The sequence below is a fragment of the Zootermopsis nevadensis genome, unplaced genomic scaffold (assembly GCF_977971745.1).
Source record: "Zootermopsis nevadensis isolate Lab colony 2312 unplaced genomic scaffold, Znev_1.0 Znev_ptg000028l, whole genome shotgun sequence".
In the NCBI taxonomy this organism is placed as follows: Eukaryota; Metazoa; Arthropoda; class Insecta; order Blattodea; family Termopsidae; genus Zootermopsis; species Zootermopsis nevadensis.
The window spans coordinates 10,753,250-10,777,097 of NW_028259160.1; the positions used below are offsets into that span (position 1 = coordinate 10,753,250).

General features: G+C 37.2%; 1 protein-coding gene across 4 annotated transcripts in view; it reads right to left on the reverse strand.

The window, feature by feature from the left end:
- Window positions 1-218: 218 nt before the first annotated feature.
- LOC110834761 (protein transport protein Sec24C) overlaps window positions 219-23,848 on the reverse strand; it is a 104,066-nt gene continuing 80,436 nt past the window's right edge. Inside the window, exons 1-18 of one of the 4 annotated variants that reach the window (XM_087357027.1) lie at window positions 20,624-20,740; window positions 18,435-18,832; window positions 16,630-16,775; window positions 15,006-15,821; window positions 13,664-13,843; window positions 13,097-13,276; window positions 12,662-12,857; window positions 12,080-12,195; window positions 10,927-11,130; window positions 9,313-9,519; window positions 8,197-8,323; window positions 7,225-7,385; window positions 6,859-7,038; window positions 5,396-5,597; window positions 4,048-4,242; window positions 3,009-3,200; window positions 2,497-2,690; window positions 219-1,727 (exon numbers count right to left, since the gene is read on the reverse strand). In XM_087357027.1, coding sequence (XP_087213153.1) covers window positions 1,587-1,727; window positions 2,497-2,690; window positions 3,009-3,200; window positions 4,048-4,242; window positions 5,396-5,597; window positions 6,859-7,038; window positions 7,225-7,385; window positions 8,197-8,323; window positions 9,313-9,519; window positions 10,927-11,130; window positions 12,080-12,195; window positions 12,662-12,857; window positions 13,097-13,276; window positions 13,664-13,843; window positions 15,006-15,821; window positions 16,630-16,775; window positions 18,435-18,813 — 3,816 coding nt within the window. In that variant the 5' untranslated portion in view covers window positions 18,814-18,832; window positions 20,624-20,740 and the 3' untranslated portion in view covers window positions 219-1,586. Of the gene's footprint in view, window positions 1,728-2,496; window positions 2,691-3,008; window positions 3,201-4,047; window positions 4,243-5,395; window positions 5,598-6,858; window positions 7,039-7,224; window positions 7,386-8,196; window positions 8,324-9,312; window positions 9,520-10,926; window positions 11,131-12,079; window positions 12,196-12,661; window positions 12,858-13,096; window positions 13,277-13,663; window positions 13,844-15,005; window positions 15,822-16,629; window positions 16,776-18,434; window positions 18,833-19,084; window positions 19,188-19,333; window positions 19,474-20,623; window positions 20,741-23,848 lie in introns of those variants that run through there. The other 3 variants (XM_087357026.1, XM_087357024.1, XM_087357025.1) reach the window with 3 other exon arrangements.

A 23,848-nucleotide genomic window follows, 5' to 3' on the forward strand; every position in this document is an offset into this window, starting at 1 on the left:
CTCTGTGGCAATTGTAATAGCAATATTAGAGACACCCACATAGCCATTATTGCATGCAGGTTATCTAGTCCCTATCTACCCATTATAAGTAACCCATGGTAACTAGAATTTAGCCCCATAAAAAGCATTGCAAAGGGCACTTATACAACAATATGCAATGCCATTATAATGGCCAGGTATGGATGGACTTATAATCAATACTGTAGTAAGCACATTAATATATTATAAGACCCCCAAGAGGCTAGGTTTATATTTTCAATCAACCACTACATAAACAAACTTTTACTTAAGGAAAGAAGAATTTAGGGCTTGAGTGACATAGAAACTAAAAAATAAAAGGAAAAATTTACTGATACCCTCTGCAGTTCCCTCTCCACATCAGCTCACACACACACACACACACATTAAACACTCTCCACAACCTGTCAATGAAGGTATATCTCATTGACATGCTGCTGCTGCTGATTTAGTATGTTGAAACAATATGAAACAAATTTTACTTGTGACACAACGTTATGTTATATATAGCCAGACTGTTCAGTATGTATACATTTGCTTTTACAGTCTAACATAAATTAGTACTGTGTGAAACATCAAATATCAAAGATTGGTTACATTTTCTGTCATCTACTGTAGCCATCATCAGACCTTCCGACACAGAACATATATTAGGAATGTATAATAATTACAAAAAGTATTCAAAATACAAAAAGCATAACATTTTATTGAAAACGTAATGCTGAAATTGTAATTACAAAAATGCTCACAGGCAACCCTTCATACTTTCAATATTTTATATAATTATGAAACTCCAGTTACATAAGAAATATAGTTCATAATATGCATGTCATCCACGCAAAAGATGTAACCTTTGATATTTTAGTTTCATATTGTAGACAGCAAAAGTAAATATACATACCAAACAATCTACCCATACTGTACAATTCTTAAATACTTTTGCTGTTGTCCAAATTTATCATCAAAGTTTCTACAGTCACTTATTACACATAAACAAAAACGTATGGCAACTGCAAATACTATGACACAAACTTCAAAAGCACATAATTTTTTATCTTCCCTCCATCACTATTAAGTTTAAAGCCTTGCATGGTTTAACTTCTGTTCACATATTGTTCATTTGCATATAATGCATTCTCCTTAATAAAATCCTCATTGCAACATACATTCTTTTTTCCTTTCTTTTTTGTGTGTATGTGTAGTATAACCATGAAATTAACTTCTCTGTATTAATAAAAAGATAGCTTTATTTCAGTACTATGCAAAATCGCAGTCCCGTTCCCTGTAATGTTTGTTTGGTTGTCTTCTTAGGCAGAGAATATACAGAGTAAATGAAAAGATCGAAGCTGCAACACGTCACTCTGTCTCTGCCACCAGTGACAAATTTGGTGTTGCTCTTCAGTACAGGCCACGACAAACTACAACGGGATGAAGAAAATGGTGACAGTCATTGTCGTATTTTTTAATTAATGACTGCTGCCAATTTAGTGACCCTTTGGAGCATTACAGCCTCAGGTTCTGGATTTGTTCACGTTACCATGTTGCTGGCTGTTAACTGTAACATGCTTCTAGCTGAGCAGATTGCGTATTTCCTTGTGCATATGGCACAAGAAATCTACATATGATGCTGTGCCGTCCATGCCACGATCCTCCATCAGGAAATGTTTGAACACCATCTCCAACTTGTCACATTGTCTTACCAGTGTTAACTGGAAATATATATAAAAAAATCTAATTAAAATGTGAACTGGTTCTGAAAACTTTTTACATGATGTGGAAGGAACCCTTTTGGTAATAAAATCATGTATAAAACATTACAATTGTTAACTCTGCCTCGAATCTGTGAATCCTCTATCTCGCTGAACTCCGTAACTCCGAAGCCCACCAATGGACAAGATTCTGAGTTAGGTTCATATACATCCCATTCTTGCAACCCCAAATATTTCCCAAAAGGTTTCCTCACTAAAATTCTGCATACATGCTTTGTAACTCTCGATCTAGGTCTCATGCAGAAATAACAACCACCTCCTAGATTCATCTCAACTAACAATACTGGGTTATTATTTAGTGTTCTGTCTGACGACAGGTCCATATGAACAGGATCCTTCCATCCTTTTCTCGGACTGGGACCTGTTCATACACTTTCTTGGCAGATGATCTAGAAGTGGTTTGCCATTGCCTTCTTCTGTGTGAATGGAGTAATTGTTGGGATGCCACGGAGAAATCCCCCGGAGGAAAACTCCATGTTGCCTAGACCACACTAAATTACGAAGTTCCCCAGTATGTAAACCTAAAATATTCATTTACTTCATCCTTCTTAGGTACATATATTTTATTGAAGACTTGTATTCAAACACTTGTAATTTACGTTCTTCCTTCCGTTAAGACACCGCAGTTTACTAATTTAAAGACAGCAGAAAACATGCATATATATAAAACAATCTTAAAATTACAGTAAAAAAAACACTGGACACTAACCCTCATGCATCGATGTCTCTCCTTGCGAACAGAATCAATGACCAATTTTATCCTTACTGAAAGAGCATTATCTAGCACGGGCAATGATGTACGATCAATAACAATCTGAGCAGCTGATTGAACACCAAACACATTCTGTATCCATTCCATATCTACATTCAGCCCAATCCACAAGAATAAGTGGATGCCATTCTCTGTAACAATAAACACAAAAGACACATGAAATGTTGTTCTCAACGGGCCTTTTACTATTCTACTTGATCCGTATGTAGTTTAAATACATCATATAGATTTTTATGGAACTTAATATGTGAAGTCAGGTTTTCACAGTGATAACTGATGACAGAGGCTGGTATCTGCAAGTCCAGAAGACAATCATCATAATAATACAATTCAATTTCCTGCAAAGTACAACTCAAGCTTCTGAATTGTAAATTAAGATACGTCGTGGTTTCACATTTCTAATGGAACTGCTACCAAATACATACTTGTTTAGAATTGTAAGTACTCACCTAACAAGTACACACCGTCATCTCTAATCTTATCTGACGTGCAGCGGATGGAAGGTGGCAGTTCATCAGAATCAACATCGATATCATGAAGTGGGATAAGTCGTGGGTAAAAGAACACGACAGATGATGGAATATCCATTATTGTAACTGCTTGCATTATAAATGATCGGTCATCAATATTCATGTCAGATCCTGTAATCAGTATATTCATAATTATTAAGAAAACACTTTCAATTTCCACAATAAACAGAGATAAGAATGTGGCCTTTTAGTCTGAATAGTCAAACAAGTACTATTTCTTGAACTGGTCGTAACAGCTGTTTTAACGCTTGATTGCTTTGTTGTCATGAGATAAAATATTGAAAAAAAATGTTTGAGAATGATTATTAAAGATTTTTAGAAGAAAAAACTAACAGCGAGAGCAATCCTTTTGCAAACACTGATTCAGATAATGACAAAATTGTAGTTTATGTTAACTTTTATAATGTAATGAAATTAACTGACATTCTGCAATTTGCACAAACTAGAATGCCATACATTGGGGTGTGACTCTGCGGGCTGGGTGATTTTCACTATTTGTTATAATTTTCAACAGGCCAAAGAAAACCACTTAATGGTACCTGCACCTTGTCGTGGTGGAGGGGCTCGAGTACCTCAGTGACCCCAAGAGCTATGCTGGCGGTAGCATAGCTACTGGTAGGGCCTCCCTAGCCAGATTGGTTGAGGGGGAGAGGTCAAACTAAGACAGGTACCCTGGTCCTCCAGGTTGGGGGTTGGTCGCAAGCTTAACAACCTTGCACCGTAAAAATGAAGATGTTTAGAAACCTCAACCTCGGACAGACGGACCTAACAGAGGACCGAACGGAAGAGGAGAAGAAGAATAATGCCCCATGTCACAATTTATTTTCTGTCTTCATTCATTGGTTTTCTCTGGCCTGTGGAAAATTATAAAAAATAGTGAAAATCACCCAGCCCACAGAGTCACACACATACCCACTGCACTAGCAATGTAAATGTTGCTCTAAATACATGTACCAACCTCCTGAAACTGCATCACTCTTGAGAACGCAGTTAACATAAAGTGGCAGCAACTTCATGCACTCAGGCAAGATAAGCTGTCCCGCTGAAGTTGGACTAGCACAGTTCTTCCTGTAGCAAGCCAGCATCTGTGCACATCGATTTACCAGGTTTTCTTTGACTGATTTTGGTGATGACTCCAACAGTCGGAACACGGCTATTAGATAAACGAACCGAACATATAATAAACAATAAAGGTCAACATTCAATGAGTTCTTAAGAATATCTCCACATGAATTTGAAACCAAACATAAATCATAAAAATCATATGTGATTCCACGACCTGGAGAAAATTTCTACTGCAATGTTTAAAGCCACCTTCTAAAACATTTTGTGGTTTTTACATTTTTTCAATTATCAGATAATGTCTAAGAATATGCTTCAGTTTCATAACGCACCTATGTCAAAACCTTTAGATAACCTTTGTCATGAGGATCTGGCTCTTCATCTTTAAGCGGCCCATCCACGTACGAGTCTGGCTTGCGAATCTGGCTCGGCTCGGGATCCATTGAGCCAAACTCGTTTGTGGGTGGGGTGTCACGAGCCGAGTCTGCTATGCATGTGTGGTGGAATATATCCAAGCCCGGCTCACGAGTCAAGCTTGCCGAGCCAGACTCGCAAGTCAGACTCGTACGTGGATGGGCGCTTTAGACCTGCTAGCTACACATAGCAGAGTCCTACTCGAGAAATTGACAGTCACTTAGCTGAATTGGAAATTTCCCCCCATTTCATGCAACTTGGATGATGACTGCAATGTTAACAAAAGTCTGCCATCAACCATACCCTACAACTGTTTAATCAGTAAAGATAAAAGTAAAGTTTGTCCCACTATACGCCATGTAGGCGTTTGGGGTGAGAGGAGGTATAGCGCCTCTCTTCCTTGACCTCGGCACTAGATGGGGGTGAGTGGTCAGCATCACGCCCCGGCCGGCTTTACCCCCGGGAAAGGACCCCGGTACCCATTGTAGAGGAGGCTGGGTGGGCCCCAGAGCCGGTCTGGACGCAGAGGCTAGAGGAAAAATCCTGCCCCCATCGGGGATCGAACCCCGGTCGTCCAGCCCGTAGCTAGTCACTATACTGACTGAGCTATCACACATCCTTATTTTCTAGATCTTTAGCATACAGTTTAGTAATATTGTTGCCAAAATGTCTGTATGTCCCTAGTGGTGTCTTCACTTCAAGCTGTCTGTTTAACATTTCTATGCATTTCCCATGTCCAATTTGTATGCTGCATGCCCCACTCCCACTCAACTTACGACGACGACAAATGCAAATAAATAATGCATAACAATAAATCATGAATCACATACTTTGTTTAGCAATAAAGTTAATAATGGTATCCAGGTCACAACATCGATAAAGGTCAGACATCTGCGTGCACGTCTTGAGTGACAGATTGAGGATGCGGATGCGTCTCTGACCCCCGCATGACGTATAAAGCAGAGCAACCTGGATATACACTCCATCTTCTTCTGTAAGCTTATCATCATGTTTTATTTCTATGGTGAGAGCCTGCAACACAGTAGCACTGTTAATAATTTTACTTCGACTTTTTCACCCTGATGGTTAAAGAAAACTCGGATCTCATACCAATGCTTGGACTTTCTACAGTTACTGTGGTCTCTTCCTAAGCGGGCGTAAATCAGACAAACTGGTAGGATTGGGTTACATTCTTCGCTTGCAGAAACAATAAGTAAATGAATAAAGTGTACTAAAAATGCAGCACAAAGTGAAAAATCATCACTGGCATTTTCTAAGCATAAGAATGATTTATCAATTTTTGATACTCCATACAACACAATTTTTTTCTTACCTCACCCATTTTTAGAAAATAGTATTAAAAGGACTTAACAAGAAACGAAATACCATATCTGTTGGACATCTGGAGCAGTACTAAATATTTTATACAGTGGGGCACCGCATATACGGCAGGTTAAGGACCAGACCCCCGCCGAACAGCGAAAATCGCCGAAAAGCGGATCTTTGCCTTTTTTTCAATTGCAAATGCATATCAAAGCCTAATTAGATGTTACACTATCATATAGTAAGTGCACAATAGCGCTAGGCCTAAGAAAATGATATGAAAGTAAAATTAATATCAGTAGTACACACATTGCTTACCTTAAAATATTTTTGTCCTCAGCTTATAGTGATTGGTGAATATAAATTTGAAAATTAATGTTTATACTATGTAATAACTTTGAAAAATTGCCACAAATACAGAGACATGCAGAGCACACAAAAGCTGTAAACAGACTGAATCAGCGATGAGAAAATGCCGCCGGACACACTTCTCTGACTCGGCTGTTGAGAGCGTGGGGCTGAAAAAGCGGGGCCCTACTGTATATGTATGCAATTGAAAAGCGCCATATTAGCGGATCGCTGAAAAGCGATGCCCTACTGTATTTGCAAAGAATTATTTCATCAAGTGAGGAATTTGGGGATTCCAAGAAAAAGGTCTTTAAGCCTGAGAAGTTGTTACAGAGTCTGCTGTATAACCAAATTTCACACAGATTTTGTAGGCAAGACTTGCAATATCATCATAGGTTGAGAATGTGATTCACACCACCTTAGTAATTCAGCTTCAGTGCTATGAAAACCTCAAATCTCACATCCACAGAATTTCAGTGCCACTGTCTGAATTATTAATATGAAGTAAGACAGCAAAACTAATTGGTATGTTTCTACATATGAAAAATTATCACTTGAAAACACATCCAAAATTTTAAACCAATTATACACAAGCCTTTTATATTGCTGCAGACTTCCTCACCTTATCACAGTCAATACTGGCAAGCTCCATATCCGTTGTGTTCGACATAAAGAAGTGACCATAGAAATCAGTCGCCCTAACACCAGTAGACGTGCGCACTCTCATGATGGCATCGAATGCAACTGGACGACTCACATCATGTTTGATATCTGCGATGAGTCGTTCGCCATCCAGATCAGCCTGTCCAACATTTGTAAATGTAAACACATAATTATTCTTTAATTTATAACACATCGGAGTGAGTTTCACACTTTCAGAAAACCATTTACAGTAACGCTTTTTATATAAATTTCATTATAGTATTTTACTAGCATTTCTATTAAGCAATTTACTCAATCTCAGGTTTTTAAGTAACAGTTCATATACCTGAAAATATGTATACTTGTAGATTTCTCCACCGGATAATCTTGATACTTGACCAATGGTGGCCAAATCAATATAAGAATTGTTGAACACAAAGAGATCAACACTACATCCAGCAGCAACACATTCCTGGCCCAGGCTGCTGTATACATTCCCCTGTGGTGCTGAATTAATCATAAATGTTAGTTTACTCATCCATGAATCATTGTTCAACTCAATGTCCAAACTTCTGGCAATTCACCAAAGAAATGGTCAGTCTTTAATCCACGACTGCCAAAACAGTAAAAATACCTCTCTCACATTCCCTGCGTTAGTTCTTATCATATAACTTATCCAAACAACAGAACTAGCAAAGGAGCCCTCGTCCTTTTACAAAGACCTTCATATGACACCAGTGAGCTTTGCACTTTAGTTCAACAGAAATTACACACGTGGAACTTGCACTCTTACCTTTCCAACATGTACTGTCAAAAACACACAGGGACAGAAATGGGATTGAACCTCATGGTCAAGTGGTTGGTGCTCCCACTTCATATTTGAGAGATCCCAAGTTCAGATCTCAGCCCTGAGACCAGCTCTCTTCAGCTAGGTTTTCCATTATTTTCCTCAATCCCTTAAGGCAAATGCTGGGATAGTACCTCAAATTAGGCCTGACTGCTTCCTTCCACATACTTTCCAATTCATTACTCACTACTATCCCCTCATTTGATGCTATACAGTTTGAATGACTTAACACATTGTTATTAACTACAAATAAATACACATCTCACATAACACACAAAACTTAGTATAGTAGAAGAAACAAGTACTGAATAATTTTTATTTTATCATTAAATTGAAGTTTTGAAAATGAAAGGATAGGACATCAAGTCTTGCGAAATACCAAACAGATCACTACATGTAATATAGTCTGTGTGGCAATGACAGTGGAGGGCATAAAAGAAGAGACAAAGATATTATATAATTGGAATTTACCTAACACTGTTTTTTCCTTTTCTGTGCCAAGCAGTTTCCTGTCATCCCGGTTTTTCAGTTTTCCCGGAGCTTCAGCTATTGGCAAAGAAGAATGGAATACTAACAGCTTCCCAGCACATTCTGAGGCCTGCGTAAATATTGTACCATATAAAATTACTACCACGTTGCACAAAGTTAATAAGAAACTAGATTACACTGTTAGAGCTGTCCATGGTTTTCCAACTCAATTACAACAACAATAAATTGTACACCTTAAAATTACTGAACTATTTCCGGTATATACATTTTCCGGTACCCTTTTATGGGTCCCAACTTTCCGTTGGCTTGATCTATGGACATTCGGTAGGACTCCTTGGGCGAGGGATCGGCCCATCGCAAGGCCTCTACCTGTACACAGGACAGCACAACACAGAAAAATGCGGACAAACATCCATGGCTAGAGTGGGATTCGAACCCACGGTCCCAGCGACCAAGCGGCACAAGGCTCACGCCTCAGACCGTGCGGCCACTGCGGACCCCGTTAATTATATCTTAAAAAGTATATTGTAACACTCACAAATATGGAGGCAAAAAAAAATCTGATAAAACAGCTTTCTTTATTTTTACATGCCACAGCTGCTCATAACACCACCTTGTTTACATACCTGAATTTGTTGGCTGCCAAGGTATGCATCTTTTATTTTAACAATCATCAAACCATTACATGAAGTATGCTTTTGTAAAACCTTCCTTTCTTTTCCACAGTTTAAATTAAAATTCCACTGACACACTTTTTACTTACATAACAAATATTTTAATCATTAATTACCTAGCTCCATGGAACATGGTCCTTGAGAAGCTGATAGTCATTCAACTAATCAAGAAATTACCAAAATTTTATAGAATACCACAACTGAAAGATCCTTCTAGCATGCACAAATTCAAATCCATATCAGTTTTTAACAACAAATAAATTCCCTTATTAAAAAAGTATATGAACTTTGACACTTTTCTTACAAAAAGCCTGATTTCTTCTAATAGTTATACTAATGTCAGAAACCTGTATTTTAAGGCCTCTAAAATTATTAAATACTGGTAAACTGAGCAGTGTGTACTAAGCATCTGTCAATACTATACCTGGAGAGCTTCAAGACCAGCCTGGATTGCTGGTGCCAGTACTGTTTCTGTCTCACGAGTGTCAGCAAACATGGTCGGTATCTGTTCCATCAGACTATCAATAACCGCCTCAGATTCAGTGGGATCACACAGAAAACCCTCCAGTAGAGGCACAAACATGCCCTGTACATCCCCCACCACCATCATCTGTGGCTGAGCAAGACAACCCTGAAAAAATTTGAATTTAAAATGTTTTCATTGAAAGACCATAAATATTGAAAATATCACTGATCAACTGTGTGATGAACAAAGGTGATTTGAGAGCTGATCAGTCATGATCACATACATGTTGTGCAACATAACTATAATGAAAGACTGAGAAAAAACTATAATAAAGATGCTGAATATATCTAGTTAAAGCAAGTAATACTGTTGATGGATAAATGAAATGCATGAAAAAATACAGAAGTGAGAGAAAAATATGTCTTAAAGCTGGAAGTAATAAATGAAACTAAATACATTACACAGATGCTTCAAAACATACTTAACAGGACTTTTGCATATTTCCAATATAAATGAATACAAACACATAACAATACTAAGTATAAGATGCTATTAAAAATTTGAAAATACTGACACAAGCAAAATGGAATAGAACATAAAAGTTACATAAATTACAATATGAAATCTCCATATAATATATCTTAATTTAAGAGTTTCCCTCATTTAAAACTCAATTTCAGTAGTACCAGAGCTTCAAGGCTGTGATCACTTTAACCCTATAGAGTCCAGTGGGAATTACATGGCACATACTATCTGCGTTAACATTCAGTACCTCTGCAGTTTGTACACAAGAGCAGATTTATGGGTTTCATATGATTCTCAGAACTGAAGGTTCATTACCGTGTTCACAATAACCCACCACTAGTCTTGACACTGAGCCAGATGAGTACAATATACACTCCAACCATATTTCCCCAATATCAAGTTTAATATTATCCTCCCATCTATGCCTATGTCTTCCAAGTGGTTTCTTCTCTTCAGACCTTCCAATTAAAATTTACACATTAGTGCATGCAATACATACAGTGGGAATACCACATTTATAGTATGATCAATATATATACCAAGTGTAATGTCAATAAACAATGGACTTAATCTTCAAATATAATTTCATATCTCAGGACAACCTACTGGAGACCACGGATACAGCAGTTGAAAATTAGAGAAGAGAACAGACTGGACGAGATTTCATTTCACATGATGGAAAGTATGAAGATGGTTGGCTGTCTTCTAGGACGTTGCGCCACAGTCTGGTAATAGTTTACTTATGTTCCAGAGGAGTTTGCCACCTCCATCATCATGGCAGGGATCTTCCTGATGAAAGAGGCATGAAACACCTCTGAAACATTAGTAACTTCTACCAGACTAGAACAAGCAACAACCCAGAAGAAAGCCATCTTCAGAACAGACCAAAGACTAAAAAAATTGGAAACGTTAAGGAAGAGTGGAAATTAGCTCTGCAGAATAACACGCAAAACTGGAAATGTCCAACGACAACAGATTTTAACGTAAAGAGTATGTCAATAAACTAATCTTGCAACTGATGACATTTTTACAGATTATACCCCTTACCTTAATATTGTAAAAGTGCACCGTGTTATTATAGGTGATGAAACCGACCCTCATATTAGACTTTTCGGCTCCTTCATCCTTGGGTAGAAGTTTCACAATTTCTTTTATTTGGCTACAAAGAAGATGAACCAGTCCAGATTTTATGTTGTTATAAGACACATCGATCAAAAAGATGAGTGCTGGAGGTTTGGGGAATGTGTTGTTCTGAAATAGGACAAAAAAATCTCCGATGTCACATTGTTTTTATATTAAATTAACTACAACATTTTACTGAAGCAGTATTAAATGTCAGCACAATGTACTTATGGAATCACTTATATTGACCCTTCATGTATCAAATGAAACTATTACCATATGAAATAATTACATATCACATGTGCCTGAAAATGTGAATATGCAACAAGATAATCCAAAAATATTAATATAGGTTATAATCTGTGCACAGCCTGATTGGATTCTATACATTTTATCCTTGGACGATCGACAGAGTCCAAAAACCCAACAAAGCCAAATACATTTTAAGTTTCTTTTAAGGGATACAAAAAATAATCCAATGTATATCAAGATATATTCATATGTTCATATATATTGGTAAAAGTTTTGTGAATATCTCACTCAGCCCAAAATCGTTGAACACCATTATCTAAATATGGCCTACAAATGTTATCAAATAATTTTCTATCTTGTAGACATTAAACATAAAGATAAATTTCTCCCTGTGCTTAATCACTGTGCCATGAAGATTCCTTGGAGAACAGAGATAAAGGTTTATGCAACAGATTCTTAACCTTGGCACTAGTTGGAGTCGAGGGTTAGCATTACATTCCACCTAACACTGACGTTAATAATGTATATGAAATAACTCAGACAACCAATAGTGAATGTATATCATATAATTATATTTCCATATTTGTACCGCTGAAGTTACTGCTATGTCTATCATTAATCACCTCTTAAAATCCAATGCGGTCAAGAAACAGAAAAAAGATTATTCTAAAAATTAGACTTTAAATTAGATATTCATGCATCTAGCCTGAAAATACTAGAATTTTCAGAAACAACATCTATGTGATACAACATAAAACCATTTCTTAAAGAAAGTGTGACTTAGCATATCCAGTATGAAATTACTGAAGGCCAACAGTCAACTTACCCTACAATAATCTTCTGTGGCAACAAATTCAAATGCTCCCAGTATCAACTCTGGTCTCTCGAACCGATCCACCCGCAGACCTGTATGATCTAAATGCTGGAAGTACTCTGGAGGCACTGTCAACAATTATAGAAACAATTACTTTCATTCAAATTCTTTCTGTATTTGCATATTTTGTGCTATCACACTGCACGAGATTTTATTTCATTTGTTCCTTGTTTATTTCATCTGATATCCAACCCATTTAAGATTTCTGATGGCTGACTCTATATTCTTCAGTGCCATATTGCTAAGCACTATGCCAAATCTCAATAAATCCTTAATACTCATGTTTCACAGTAAAAATCAATTATAATTATATCAAACTGATATAAAAAATTACAATTTTGGTGCCAATTTTGTAAATCTTTCAGCAAAAGTATGAAATCTGATACTGAATACAAAATTAAAATTTTGTACAATAAAAGGGTCATAATGTATTAATATTTTTTGATGTAAGGTATATTAATATTACTAAAAGTATAATTTTCCCTATGCGTTGTCTCATCCATTTATTACATCCCTATATAACAAGACCCTTACCTTCTGTAGTGGCTTTGCAGAAAAGACAGTGGAAACGTCTCCCTCCATCAATGAATTGCATGAACGGACACATATACGCTTTACATCTGTTGCACCGAACAGGACCAATTTCTCCCATGTTTATAATTGGTGGCAAATATTCCTCATCTAACGTCCGAGCTAGAGGACTAACTACAAGACCAAATGGCACAGCAACCTGAAAAACAAAAGAAAGAAAATTCTAAAAACAGTATGCACAACATAAAATACATTACCATTGTTTTATTCTCTAGAAATCAAGGATTCAGTACCTGACTGTGTTTCCATCTTCAGTTTGTATGTTCCTTATCTCCTCTAAGCAAATATAAGGACAGTTTAAACATAATTAGGACTGGAAAATATCAACCGTTCCTATGAGTTTCTATATTAAGAAAAAGATTTGTGTGGCAGACTTACTTGCTTCATCATATCAATGGTAGCTGGAATATTGTACATTGAGCTACGAATATATCTAGGGCTAGCATTGCCTTCATCTCGGGTAATGAAGTTTGTAGTGACAAGAGGTGGTACCATCCCCTTCTGATTTGTATAGAAAATTCCTGACCTATTGCGTTGGTCATCTTCCATCACCTGAACCTGAAAGATCAAGAATGCAATGTCATTAGCTTCCTAATGCAATTCAAAAGCACAGGTCATAGAAAGCAAAGTGTGTAATGTTGCTTCTCCTATACAACATTTCAGCTCTCCTGAATTTCCTGCCCACCTTCCTCTAGCTCTTCTCATTTCCTTTCATGTTTACACATATTTTTACTTACTACCGCATAAAAAATCACAAGAATAACAGATGCTCTGAAAAATACTGTAAAATAATCAATGATTATACAGTAGGTTATTTATTAAGTTAATTTATTTCACACATTATAACGAAGTAATTCAGATAGCAAATATTAGAAATGTAATAGAGATTTTTTGATCAGTGCAACTCAAGTGTAAGCATCTTATAAGAAGACTCCAGTTACTTACAGGACTTGGCATATGATCAGGATCAAGACGTCTCGCAGGTTGTGACTGCATGCCTGGATGTGGTGGTTGCTGTGGACCCATGTGCTGATGAGGTGACGGGTAACTGGCAGCAGGACCCTGTGGCCCCATGGGTGGCTGCTGCATTTGAGGTGGTACTCCAGCATTTGGATGGTACATGTCCTATCGAAAAAATAACGCATTCTTGATAAAGGAGAATGTAGTAACAAAGAACACTAAATGAGCAGGAAATTAACAGATGTAAAATCAGAAATTACCCTGTAAATCTGGGAAACCTGCAACAGACTTTAACCTTGAGAAAAATTTTATTAGTTCAATTGTGGAAAATGCCATATATAGTTTTACACGAGTCCTGCATCAGTGCACAATCACCACTTAGTAAAAGAAAAAACACATGACAAAACTGATTTTCTTAAATTTATGGAATTTTAACTGAAGCTGGACATCACGTACCCCTGAAGATCTACCTATATGTTTAGATATACTGCAATATTCACTAGATTAAAAACTGTTTCTGACAAACCCAATACGTAACTCATACATCTGGGCACATACGACATCTTGTTACAATCATAAAGACAATAAAGCAAGTGGTAAAATATCCAATTAATTCCATACAGCAGATTCCATCTTGAGAAGCTGATAGTTTCTGAGTTGGAAATTGAAGGTTACTCATTTACTATGATTACAACAGCCCACCACTGGATACCAGTCTACACCATCCTATCAAAGCCACAGCATTACAACTAATTTCTTTAATATCTATTTTACTATTCCACACCATAAGACTATGTTTCCCAAAAGAACTCTTCCCTTCGAGTATTCCAATTAAAATCTTATATGCACTAATTGGCTCTCCCATGCATGCTACATCCCTGTCATAATTCATCCTCCAAGACTTGCTAAAGAATAGAAATTATGAAGCTAGTTACTACATAACTTTTCTGTCTTCTGGTTACTTCCATTCTCTAATGTCCAAAAATTCTCTCCAGCATCCTCAATGTTTTTATCATGGAGTGGGATATCAAGTTACCTACTCATATAAAGCAAATATCTCTGATGTCACAATAGTATCAATTATCTCATCATAAAGACAGCTAATAACAGCATTCATGAATGACAGGTATGTTACCCATTCCTGTATGATGTACAAAATAACATTAAAGATGTGTTTCACACTGTTTTCACATTTTAGCTTGCTTAAATTTAACTAGCCTCCTGATTTCCACCCAGTAATGTTATGGCCCCTATATTTCATTCTAGGACTCGAACAGAACACAGAACTGAACATAAATTCTCTCTTGCACATAAAACAATCACTTACCAGAGATGGGTATGACTTCCCTGTTGGTGGACCTGGTTGAGTGAGAGGTGGTATAGTTCCTGACTGAGGCATGCCTCCAAATGGAGGCAGCATACCTCTATGTTGGGTAGGGATACCTCCAGATTGGGGTGGCATACCTCCAGACTGGGATGGCATACCTCCAGGATGTGGTGGCATACCTCCAGGATGTGGTGGAATACTTCCAGGATGTGGTGGCATACCTCCAGGATGTGATGGCATACCTCCAGATTGGGGTGGCATACCTCCAGGATGTGGTGGCATACCTCCAGACTGGGATGGCATACTACCAGGATGTGGTTGTATACCTCCAGATTGGGGTGGCATACCTCCAGACTGGTATGACATACCTCCAGGATGTGATGGCATACCTCCAGATTGGGGTGGCATACCTCCAGGATGTGGTGGCATACCTCCAGACTGGGATGGCATACCATCAGGATGTGGTTGTATACCTCCAGATTGGGGTGGCACCCCTGTTGGAGGCACACTCCTGTGTGCTACAGGTATGTTTCCACCCTGAACAGGTATATGAGGTTGTGGAGGGCCTCCTATAGGCCCTCTTCCAGGTCCTGGTGGAGGACCCATAGAGCCATTCATATACTGAGATAGTGGCAAGGACCCATGCTGTTGCTGTCCAGGGGGCTGAAAAGGTTGATCTGGAGATGATGTGGGAGGTGCAGGACCTCCATTGATACCTTGTGGAAAGCTGCCTGGAGGATGATAAAAGTTTGCTGGTGGGGAACCTAGAGGCTCACTACCAAAGCCAGGTTTTGTTGGAGGTCCACTAGAATAATTCTGAAAAAATAAATTCTCAAATTCTGTATATGAAGTTGTCATATGAACTAATAAAATATGTTACATTTTTCAAAGATGTAGAGTAAAAAATGTGCACAATATAAAGCGAAATTATTCGAGAGGCAACAAAAAAAACCTGATACACATAGAAATACAACATACAGTACCATATACAATGAAACTAATGCTTTGTTTTGAATGCATCTTGCCTGAGGGCCAAGTTAAAATCCATTGTATTTGGACACATAGTTCATAAATCCAACTACAAAAAGTGCAATGTTGTGGGCAAGTGGTTAGCACTCCTGATATCATCAGAGATTTTTGCAATCCTGACCGAGGGTTTTCATGGTTTTCCTCAGTCCCTCTAGGCAAATTCCAACATAGTAACCTTAAATAAGACCACGACCACTTTCTTAAAGACCACCACTGCGTCATTTTCCTCATGAATTTTATTTCTGCTGCTGCTGTGATTCCACTTTCTCATTTTCAAACAGTATAAGCTTCCTTCTATAAGGGCCATGGGTCATATTAAGTCTTGTAAACTATCACGCTTGCATGCTTTTGAGCACAACTGGTTTTGAACACTAAGTTTATTATTTCAACTGCTCTTCTGTAAATCAGAATGTTTTCAGAAAGGTAATTTCACTTTCACATGTAATATATTATATTTAAAACAATTAACTTGCTCAATAACTTTGTTACAGGCACAATATTTGCTGTAAATGGGGTCTTTCCCTCGAAAAGCCATTATTTTAGTCTTTACAGTAGCAATCTTAATGTTAAAGAAATGTGCAATGGAACAACTTACAGAAATCTGAACAGGTGGTCGTGATTGTCCACTTAAATTCATCCCTGATAACTGAGTTCCTAACTGACTTGGAGCTGATGTTGCTGGTGGCCCCATTATTGGTGGTTGTGGTGCAGGATGAGGTCCACGGGGTTGAAAACCTGGTCCTTCATAACAAGAAAGCATATTCTGGGGTACTACAAGAAACGTAAATTCACAATAACAAAATACTGTAACATAGTAGAATGAAAGTACTTTAACATAAACTGTAAGATTTTCAGGACAGTAAAAATGAGGACTGTGGTCTTCTTGGTTATAACACAGTGCAGCCTTGCAGGTTACATAGATACACAGTTGTATAGTCTTTGTAGGTTGCTACTTACATTTCAGAAGAACATATCACCTCCATCTTCAGACTATAAAAATTCTGCATGAAAATGAATGCAGTATGTTCATTTTAAATGCTGGCAACCACCTACAAGCCTGCATACAAAAGATAAAAATCCCGAGTTCTTCAACATACTACAAAATGGGGATGCATGGAGAAGAAAGGAAATGTAATGCAAAAGTAGTGACTAAAGCACATGACCAACCTTCTGTAAAGTTTTCCAGCTTCTATTCAATGCCCTCTTATGGAAAATTAGCTCTTCATTCATGCAGTGTTTTTAAAAGTGCATCTACCATGTGAATAACTGTATAAAGCTCTGCTGGCGAAGTGAAACTGTATAATATGGTTACAACAATGCCAACAATTTATCTTTATTGTGGAAGGGTACAGATGTCAGAGTACTATAATGTTAAGCACAAAAGACAGTCACTTTAAACTTGGTTCATGATAAATATGGTCCATCTGTTGCTCTTAGATTTAAACATTTCAAACTTTTTTGTTCACAATAATTAGCATTTGTATAAATCAGGAAAGTAGAGGATGTAATTGATTTTGATTACATAATTTCATAGTATAAAATATGTGAGGATGCGTCTGACACAGACTACAAGCTCATGGAAACAACTGTGCAATGAAGAACGAATAAAGTGTCAGGGCCGGTCGGAACAATCTATTGGCACAGACTACTAAATAAAAACTTCACTGAAGATATGAAGAAGTTCACTGGCAATGATGTTCTGGAGAGCAGATCATGGTACCATTACAAAAATAAGAAGTTACTTTTCAGGTTAGCTATGAAGTTTGGTTTGCATTAACATTCATAATAAATCAGTACAATGATCCAACTAAAAAGTAAGTAACCAATATATACCTTCAATTCTAAAAATTTAGAGCTAACAATTTATTAAAAAAGTGATAACTCTACAAAATTCTTATGCATCATTATCATTTGTGATGATCATAAAAAAGATGAAAACTATTTTTAAAATTCTTAGTTACTGGATATTAGCTATTACTCAAGCCATTACTGCCATATGTGCATGTTATTTACACCTAGCAAATAATTAGCCTATTTACAAAATTAAAATAACTAGCTCAACTAAAAAGATGTAAACAGCCTCTGCCAGCAGTAAAGTTTCACATGGACAACATACCCATAAGATTTAAATTTGTCAGGATAATAAAACACAAAACAGTTTCATGTATGGAAAATTGCAATATGAAAACTATAATACATATTTACTATAGTAAACACAGTCATTCTGATGGCAAATTATAAGATTTCCAAGGTTATGAAAAGTCAAGGAAATACAGCAGAATGGCACCCTCAAACTCAAGACATTCTATAACTGTTACTGTGTTAGGCAATACAAGAGCCAGATCTTGCTATGGGATTCAAAACACAAACTAATTCTAACTGTAAGATAAATCTGCATACCTATGGGAGGGCCTGCCGGCCCTTTCACCATGTTAGATCCACTAAAGTCAGGGTGATGAGAGCTTGCCATGGGGCCTCCAGTCATCATTCCAGGACCAGCAGGCATAGGTCCAACTGGTGCAGGTATGTTACTGTTAGGGGATGGGGTCACTTGTGGAGGTGGTACCATTTTCCGAGGTCCTGGAGGGCCAGGTGGGTGCATGCCCCCAGGTGCTGGTAGTCCAGATGGTGGTTGAAATCCTCCTGGTGTACCAGATGGCGATGGTCTGGGTCCCCCATGTGGAGTATTAGGATATACATTTTGTGGTGGACCAAACCCTGTACCTGGTGGGGCTCCATGTTGCTGCTGTGGTTGCTGGGGTAGATATTGTGGATTCATGTTTAATCCACAGAGAATTCTGAAACCATGGTTTTCCATCACTAAATACCACTACGTAAACTACATTCAAGACCATACCCCACTCTAAAGAAAAGTTTCTCCTCTTTCTTAATCTAAAATTAATTACCCCCTTTAACCTCTTTTTGAGATGTCGACATTGTACAGTTATTTAAAGTTCTGATACTGAACATTGAACGGCATTTGATGAAACAGTCATATTTCCTATACAAAACTGCTGATGCAGTTTTTTACACGAGTAAATAATACTCACACAAATGACACTAAAAAGTTTGTACAATCACAACAGCACTACAACCATACTTTATTCCAACTGGGTTTGCCACGTAAGGCTCCACTACGCATGCGTATAACTGGCCACGTCAATCTTAACCAAACGATATTACGTTCTACATCGTATTAAGCAACAGATAGTGCGTATTATAATATATAAATTATACACATAAAATTAAAATTCAACTACCCAATTTTTGGATAGTTTTAAGACAGTTAATAGACTTACATTTGAAGTCAACCAGCATGGATAACCAGAGTGTACGTTTTGTCATACACGTTGGCACTAATGCTAATAAAGTTAAACTCATGGAAATGAGGACATTATAAAACATGTTATTTAATCACAGATTTTATATCTTGTAATTTCTTAGTTCAATATCACAATAAGTAAGTGAATGATTTGATTTACAATTAATCCAATATATTACATTACATATGTGCTTCAATTTGTAGCGCTTGCGTTGGTAATATGTATGACGTGAGAGTCACCAGAGTCATCTAGGAAGAGAAAGGTTTAACACATGAAGATTTCTGTCTTCATACTCACCGCTGTGATAATCTCAAATCATACGTTTAACACATGGTTACAGCGAATTTTATGACCATTACCAAAAATAAAATAAATAAAGTAAAAACTATTGTTCCGCCGGGCAATGGAAAAGAAACTAAACACGATTAAAACACTAATTAAGACTTATTATGTGCCACTTTCCGTTAACTTTTATTACTGACTTACTGCTACTTTACAAGAAGCACATGAGACTCGCTTCATCGAACTGCTTGTTTCAAACCGTTAAGTAAGACACTTACATTAATAAAGATTAGGCTTCGTTTTATTTAGGGTCAAAGTTCTTCTCACAGACCACCGAGGACTGCAGTATGTATGCCCTTCATTAGACGATTGTCGGTGTGAGCTATGGTGAAGTTTTTCATAAATGCTGGCTGCCGAAGATCATCACAGCTGGAAGTTCTCTGTCAGTGAACTAATTTTACGGGCTGGACTCTAAGTAACAGGAACTTTTCACTTCGCCATCACGGCTCCAGAGGTCACTCAACCTCTCATACCACGGATTCAGGAGTGAAACGGCAGAGTTAGCCATTTATCTTCATCTAGCGCGGAGGTTGATATGTGTAGGTTTTCCTCGACGTAACCTATACGCCTTAAATTCGTAACAGAACTCTTTTCTATATGAAGGGTGCTAAGATTGTATACACAGATCGCCATTACAAAGTGAAGATGCAGTACTTACCAAGAAACACCACCGAAAGATAATGATAAATTCTGTTGACGGTATTCCACAACAATGCCGATTAAACAAACATAAGGTGACATTGTTGATGACGTCATTTTTTGACGACAACGAGGAATCACAAATTTTTATAGTACCAGCAGTTCTTGTTCAGTCAACTACTTACGTCCAGCCCCACCCCTGCAAATCTTCGTCTTAAAATCGATCAAAAGTCAGTTTTCATGATAGTTTCGTAATCGTAATATATCGAATGAGTATCAGTTTACCTTGCAGGAGTTGTTAGAGTTGGTACTTCAAATACTTGATAACGTCTTCTTTCACTTTTCTGATGTTTTAGGCCAACTGTCAGTCAATATTCAAGAATGCGATGTGCTGCTTCTGGAGCAGTGATAATGCGACTGGGTTGATAATTTTTGATTTCTTTGTTGTGAAGCGTTATTTGTTTACTCTGCATTGTTGTGTTGTACTCGGCATTGTTGTGGAACACAACAATGCCGAGTAAACAAATATCTGTTGACATTGTTGATGACGTAATTTATTGACAACAACGAGGAATCACAAATTTTTATAATAGAAAGAAGATCGCCTTTCGTATAGGATTGCATATGTACACTGTGACTGAAGGTTCCAATCTCGAAAATGACATGTCATATAACGAAAATTCACCAATGGTTTTCATATTCAATATATTACGGTACCACATTCCACTAGGAGCATAGGAAGAAATGTAAGGGGGTGGGGGGGGCAGATAAGAAAGGAACAAAAATTCTACGAGACAATGGCAGCTCTGACACTGTTATGTGGAAATAAACAAGACACTACAATGGGTCAATCAGGAAAATATGTAATTGTATCATGCAAGGGATGTACAAGAACACACTTGAAAAATATAAAATTAAGGAATATAGAGCTTGGAGGCTTCCATCATACGCGATGAGGAAGAAGAGACATTGACCACCCAGGAAAGAGATAGAAAGCTGAAGCCGGAACAGGTAGATTTCCTATAACCTAAAGTAAAAGCGATGTTGATGATGAGAAAAGTGAAGTTATTTGTGAATAATATTATACGGGCTGACCGTAATAAAGTAAAGGGAGCAATCAGTATGTTAAAATAAATAAACAAAAATCTCACCTATCACTGGAATCAAACATGACTTCTCCCATCAAGAAACATTTTTACACTTATTAATGACACTCACTGGAGATAATAATGTAAAAGCATAAACCAATTATCGATTTCATGTTCAGACTGGTCCGTATTCGCTAATGGATGAACCATGGAACAAAGCGAGTGAATGGGTGCCGAAATACCACGTGGTAATAATGGGGGTTATGGACTGGGTACATAGGGGAAAGTTACAGCTTATCCAACATCAAATAGGATGCGGACAAAGGAATTATTGAACTTCTAAGTGAAGAGAAGAACCACACAGAGAATATTACAATACGAGAAAAGTATTTTAGTACAAAAATTAACAACGAAACTGTTAGTAAAATTCAAGCTGTAGAAATTATATTTGTAAATGACGTAGCAGATTACACAAACTTGAAAGGAAACATGTACGGAAGGAGCTAAATACTTATTCTGTAAACGAGCGAACAGATGATTACAGAGTAATATGACCAATGCACATGAACAAAATGGACACTGACAGATTTCTAAAATTAATGCTTTGTTAGGAATTCAAAAAATATATATAGTTACATAGGAAGAGAGTTGAAAAGATAGCCGTAAAGTGGGATAGGAGTTGGACTCTAGTCCATACGGGCATAACAAGGAGATTAGTACACCGAATTCTATGTTCTGACTTCATGCAGCTGTGGCTAAGATTCCGTTTTAATGCTGTGTAATTTGTTTCGCCGGTGGCACACTCCATTGCTAGATCAGAGATCCCACCACGACCTTACACTTAATTTACCAGCAAGTCTCAAAGCACAGGTCATAAAGTCCCATACAGTGGAAACTGAAATTAAAACACAAATCTTAGCATTTTCAGGGTAATAACTCAAATGGTGAAAATACCGAGATATTGGGCGATTTCACTGACCGTACAGGTAAATGACAGGATAGTACCTCGGCATATTCCAAAACCATTTTTCGAATCTTTTCCAATTCATTCATTAAAAATCAGCCTACCATTTGACACTGCAAAATCTAAGTAATTTAAAGCCACCATTAATTAAACCAAGAAAAACTAACCGAGGGTATATGCTAAAACTAATCAGATTTTAATTAGATATGATAAGACGATAATGAATCTAGACGGATCTGGAACTTGACAATAATGTTCCCGTAATCATTTTTTTATCACATACGAGGCTCTGGAAATTGAGTCATGACTACATGATAATTGCAGTCTGTTGGTGTTAAGAAAAATCCACTGTAATAATTAGATTAGGTTACACGTAGAACGAAATTGCATTTTCAAGTTTTGAACATATGTGTTGGCAGTCATTTTGGCTGTACCCCTTAATTAAGAATTAAATTCTGTCCTGTATAAACCATGAAACAGGCAACTCACTCGGGTTATCGGTCATCTGGTCGGATTTGAACTAGGCATCCCCGATATGAAAATTAGTCTGCTTACCAAATTGGATAATTTATTATTATTAATGTATTTTTGTGTTGTACATTTTATTAGTGTTTGCCTTTTATAGGTTTTTTGCTGTTGGCAAACACTCCGAAGTGAATTATCGGTGCGTGCAATAATTAAAGACTACATTTGAGCTTCGGCGTTCTCTAAACATCGTTACTGCATATTCTTCAACAGGATTGTCTGTCAGCTGGTCGTCTCATTATTAAGCACTCGTTGTATAAAATAAAGGCACATAGGAGTGATCGCGTCTATCGCCCGCATGTTTCAACTCGAAAACAGCTCGACGAATTTTCACCAAACTCTGGTACAAACATTATTGCGACTGAGGCCCAAGCCAGATTTTTAACAAGATAGCGAATTCAGAACCTTGTCAGTCTGGCACAACGCTGGTGACATTTAATACAGGATCCTGAAATTATGAATGGCACCAGACAATTAGAAAATATGCAAATGTTGCCAAGATTTTTTTTTAAATGTAAAATAGCAACACGACAGTTGTGTAAACAAATCTCTTCAGCTTTACGTTTCACAACGACAACTATGAACAAGTTGAGCTATGCATGTGTAATTTGGTATAAAGACAGGTCATGAATATCCCTACAAACTAAGCATGGGTATTATTCGTAAATAAAAAAAAACTAGAAATGATGCCGACAAATTTATCGTAGACAGAATCTGTGTACCAGTTAAGTTGGCCCATAAAATATTATAATAATGTTCTGTGACATATTGAAATTTCAAGCAATAATAAAAATGTGGCCCGAATAATATTAAATCGCATGACATTCTATGCACTAGCCTAGAACGCTAACTCATGAGCTACATATCACTGTAATACGTAGTGCACAAGAACAATTATCACTGCCGGATATAACTGACACTTGGAATTTTATT